A 4600-nucleotide genomic window follows, 5' to 3' on the forward strand; every position below is an offset into this window, starting at 1 on the left:
TCTAGATCTGAGGTGCTCGGAAGATCAGCTGTCCTCAGTATCCACACTTTACTGAAACTGGTGCAGCTAAGATGGGCCAGTCACCTCTCATGAATGCTTGACACTCACCTGCCGAATAAAATCTTCTACGGAGAACTGTGTTTTGTGGTGCACCAAAGCAGCGGTACAAGGACACCCTACAGCTATCCCTAAAGAGTTTCAGCATTGACCTGGAGTCATGGGAGCAGATTGCTCGTGACCATCCATCCTGGAGGTCATCGGTCCACAGTGGAACGCCGGTTTTCGAGCAGCTGGGCACAGCAGAGGCAGTGATGAAGCACGTGGCCAGGAAAACGAGTACCTTTCGTGCCCAGTCCTCACTGCTCTTCTGCCCCCACTGCAGCAGTTTGTTCAGCGGACAGATCAGGCTTATAAGTCTCCATGCAACCTAGTCTCCACCCCCCTCCTCTCTCTTTCCTCTCTCCTCTTTCTCCTTTTTCCTTTCTGTCTCCTTCCTTTTTTCATTCCTGCTTCCTGTCTGTCGTCTTTCTGCCCCATGCTGGATGTGGTCATCTTTGCTTGCAAAGGATGAACTCAGTAATAATAATTGCAATAAATCAGTTTGCCGTTAGAATCTGTAAAAGCTGAATATTACAAGCTGTCCCCTGTTTGGGGCAGCCTGTTGCCCCACTCCCTCTGGGTGAGATCAAGTTTTCTATATTATAGCACAATTTGCTCTAAAACTTCCAGTGACTGAGTGACTGTAAGGAGGAAGGATGCTTCTTTCTGTATGGCCTGCCTGCTCCAATAACAGGTTTACACCCCAGCTATCTCCTTGCCCTTTCCCACATTTTCCTCCCTAAGTACAGTCTGCAGACACTACAGTGCACAACAGATGTGGAAATGCAGAATACCCGAATCAAAAGAAGTTTAAATAGGCAGGACGCCACTGTGTCACCTTAGCCCCCTGACCCTTGTCTGTGCCCCCCTGTTGCATCACCTGTACTCCCTTGCCCCACTGATGCATTGCCTGTGCTCCCCCACCTCTCTGACATGTTGTCTGTGCCCCCCTCCCTCGCAACCTCCAACAGGTCACCTGTGCCCCTCCTCCCTGCCCCCATAAACTTACCTGGAGGGTGCTGTGGGAACCATTCTCCACTGCTGCCTGGCTTCCACATGTATGTGCATGCACACACGTGTGTGGCATCTCCTTCCCCCTGTGTCCTGCTCCTCCCACCCCCAAGCAGCCCTTTGCAGGCTGGAATTCTGCCAGCCTACAAGGGGAAACCCACCATTTCCTGTGTTTTTGTCTGTTAAAGGAGAATATATGCATTTTTCTACAGCAAATGGAAAACCCAGATCCCAGCTCATTAGATTTCATGTGGTCCAATCCTCCAATTTGTTGAGGTCTCTCTGAATCCTAACCATACCCTCCAGCATATCTACTACTCCACCCAGTTTGGTGTCATCCGCAAACTTGCTAAGGGTGCACTCCATCCCATCTTCCAGGTCGTTGATGAAAATACTAAACAAAACCGGTCCCAGAACCAACCCGTGGGGCACTCCACTTGATTCTGGCTGCCAGCTAGACATCGAGCCATCGATTGCTACCCTCTGAGCTGGACAATCCAGCCAGTTTTCTATCTGTCTTACAGTCTATTCAACCAATCTGGACTTCCTTAGCTTGCTTTGTGAGAATTTTGTGGGAGACCGTATCAAAAGCCTCTTACTTCACTTTGTTCTGTAGTATGGTATTAACATGCTTACTTGTTTAAGCAGACCCCTTTATATGATGAGACCAGCAAGATGCATTTACCCCGTCATTTATCAGTGGAGTACTTCAATGAGTCACTCCAGAGAGAAAGGGCAGCAAGTGCAGTCAGCATCATTACCAGTGCTCTGGAAGGTAAGTAATTTCTCATTATTTTTTAATTCAAACCTAAGCTGATGTTGGTGTGAAACAGGGGTGCCAAAAATCTGACCCGCAGAGCTGTCTTGTCCTGCCACAGTGCTGCTAGTGGTCATTGGACTGATGTTGCAGCTCCATGTGGTGTGTGCAGCCTGTCTGATTTGTGCTGCATGTGATGTGTGGGACTGGACCCAGCATACAGCATGCAGCACATAGGGCCAGTCTGGAGCACCTTCTGCACGCAAGATGAGTCCAGGGCACACGCTGCATATAGCATCTGCATTGGAGCAGCCCTGCATGGTGGATCTAGGGCTACTCCAGTATGGGTGCCACATGCAGCATGTGTCCTAGACCCGCCCCATGCATTGCAGATAGTACTCGCCCAGGACTGGCCCCACACGTCACATGCAGTGTGGCCCCCAAGTCAGTGCTGCCAGATTGGCTCTGTGAGTTGGTCCCAGCATGCGGGGCTAGTCTGTGGGCCTGATCTGGCCTGCAAACAGCCCCATGCCTCTCATCCAGAATGGAAGATTTTGATCACCCTTGTGTAGAAGATCACTCTTTTTATTTAAATGTTGTTAGAGCCACTGGAGGTGTTCTAGTTAGGAAACTGCACAATTAATATGCTTATACATCCTTAATTTTGCCCCCTTATGAATATGCATTATAAAATGTTCTTTATATGACCACATCCTTTCCTTTCTACAGGCCCCTTTCTTCCTACCGTGCAGAGAGGATGGGTGGTAAATGAAGTAGGGGTTCTAGAAAGAGAAAGCATGGTTCATTGTGTTTAGTTGTACACGACTGGGCCTTGGAAGAGCTGGGTTTTAATTCTGGCTCTTCTGTTGACCGGCACATATTTTATTGAGATTGTAGTGAGCATTACCAAAAGATAGAACGTGTCTGCCTGAGCAGTCACCTGATTATTCTTTATTACAGCCTCCCAAGTGGATCTCTGCCTCTGGCAGCAGGCAGGAGGTGGCACAGGGAGCCAAGTCCAGGAAAAGGTGCTGCCCCTGCTACTGGATCCTGCCAGTGCCCCAGGATTGGAGCCAGTTGGAGACTCTGGTGCAGTCCTGGCGCTGAAACCAAAAATCAGCTGGTCATCAGTCCCATTCCATACACCACGGTCTAGTCCTGAATGGGCACCAGTGCAGGGGCTGGGACTGATAGTCATCTGATTGTGGGTCCCAGCTCTGCATCGACTGGAGTCTTGAACTGTCCAATCAGCTAATTTTCATTCTCAGCCCCAGGACCTACCTGAGCCAGTTCCATACTCCCATGCAGTCCTGGGACTGGGAGCCACAGTCCCAATTCTGCAACTGCAATTGATTGTATCATCTGCATGGAGCAGTAAGATGTTAGCTCAACATGTGTTACTGGATAGTATCTGGAGATACTCCTTGCTGGAAGAGGCATAGCCTTGCTACAATGCAATACTATAAGAGCTCGCTTAGCATGTACTTAACACTACTTGAACACTCAAATGATCGAATTTTAATTGAATTTAACACACGCTAAAGATTTTGTGTGACCTGGTCCTCTGACTATGTTTATTATGTATCTATATGGTGTCAGGAGATGCAAAATCAGAGCAAGTTTGGTCACATCACGGTGGTAATGTCTCCTGCCCAGGATGAAGCTGATCACACCTTGTTCCCTTTTGCCTACAGGAATGTTCCAACCCTGGAAATACTCTGGTGAAGACATATGAGTCCTTCAAAGGCTGCTCTTGAGCATGCTTGAGAGTTGCTGCTAGAGCTAGGGTGTGCAGGGCAGTGAGACATCTCAGTGCAGCACTACCTTGCTCTGTGTCCTAATTGATTGTAGTGCCTTTTCTGGGATCCTGACTTGAAACTGTGAAGTCCAAGACCAAAATTCTGAGCGCTCGCATCGGAAACTGAAGTCAAAGAGAGCGGTGGCAGCAAGTCTGATGTTTTCCCCGTCAAACGTTTTTGACACATTTCCGTATAATAGAGCATCACATTATTGTGGTGCTTAGATCTTCCTTCATTACCTTTCATCCCGCCAATTTTTTGTCCAGCAAGTTAGTAGCATGGCTGGAAATCCCTTCTTTCTTCCCTTTTATATCCAACAACAGTTCATAGGAGTTGTCTTTACATGTGCTCCGGGGTGGGTGTGGGGGGGTCATTTTAATTAGAGTGGCTCCTAAGAGCCACTCCGATTAAAATGCCTGTAGTGTCTCATGTATTTAGCATCCTGCGCTTCAGAACGGTGGCAGGGGTGCTTTAGCTAAAGCTCATTCAATGAACTTTAATAAAAGTTCCCCCACTGCCACTTTGAATTGCAGGGACGCTGATACACGTGACGCCAAGGCTGCTAGAGCAGTCTCATTAGAACGGTGCAGCAGACTCAATGAATCAAGTCTGCTTGGTCTGCTTGACTGAGCAAATTTGATTAATCGAATCTGCCCCACCATGTTCCAGTTAGAATGCGTCAGAGCAGGTGCCGGGCACATGGATAGGTGCCCAAGCACACTTTTGTGCACCGTATTTTACTTGTATATTTTTCTTCTCATTGTGCCCTGTCTTCAACTGTTTTTATAATAGGGAAAATCTTTTAGATCTATATTTATTCATTTATTTTTAATGTTTCCAGCAAGGAGAAACACAGTAGAATACTTTAAAAAGCTGTTTCATAGTTTCATAGATTAAGGTTCGGAAGGGACCTAGTAGATCATCTAGCCCGACC

At 47.7% G+C, this 4600-nt stretch overlaps 1 protein-coding gene across 1 annotated transcript in view; it reads left to right on the forward strand.

The window, feature by feature from the left end:
- Positions 1-4600, forward strand: part of LOC109291079 (sodium channel protein type 5 subunit alpha-like) — an 87704-nt gene that overhangs the window by 39363 nt on the left and 43741 nt on the right. The window contains exon 12 of the mRNA XM_019507939.1: positions 1759-1885. Coding sequence (XP_019363484.1) covers positions 1759-1885 — 127 coding nt within the window. The remainder of the gene's footprint in view (positions 1-1758; positions 1886-4600) is intronic.

This window comes from Gavialis gangeticus, unplaced genomic scaffold (genome assembly GCF_001723915.1).
Source record: "Gavialis gangeticus isolate Ggan-Ray unplaced genomic scaffold, GavGan_comp1, whole genome shotgun sequence".
NCBI classification, from domain to species: domain Eukaryota; kingdom Metazoa; phylum Chordata; order Crocodylia; family Gavialidae; genus Gavialis; species Gavialis gangeticus.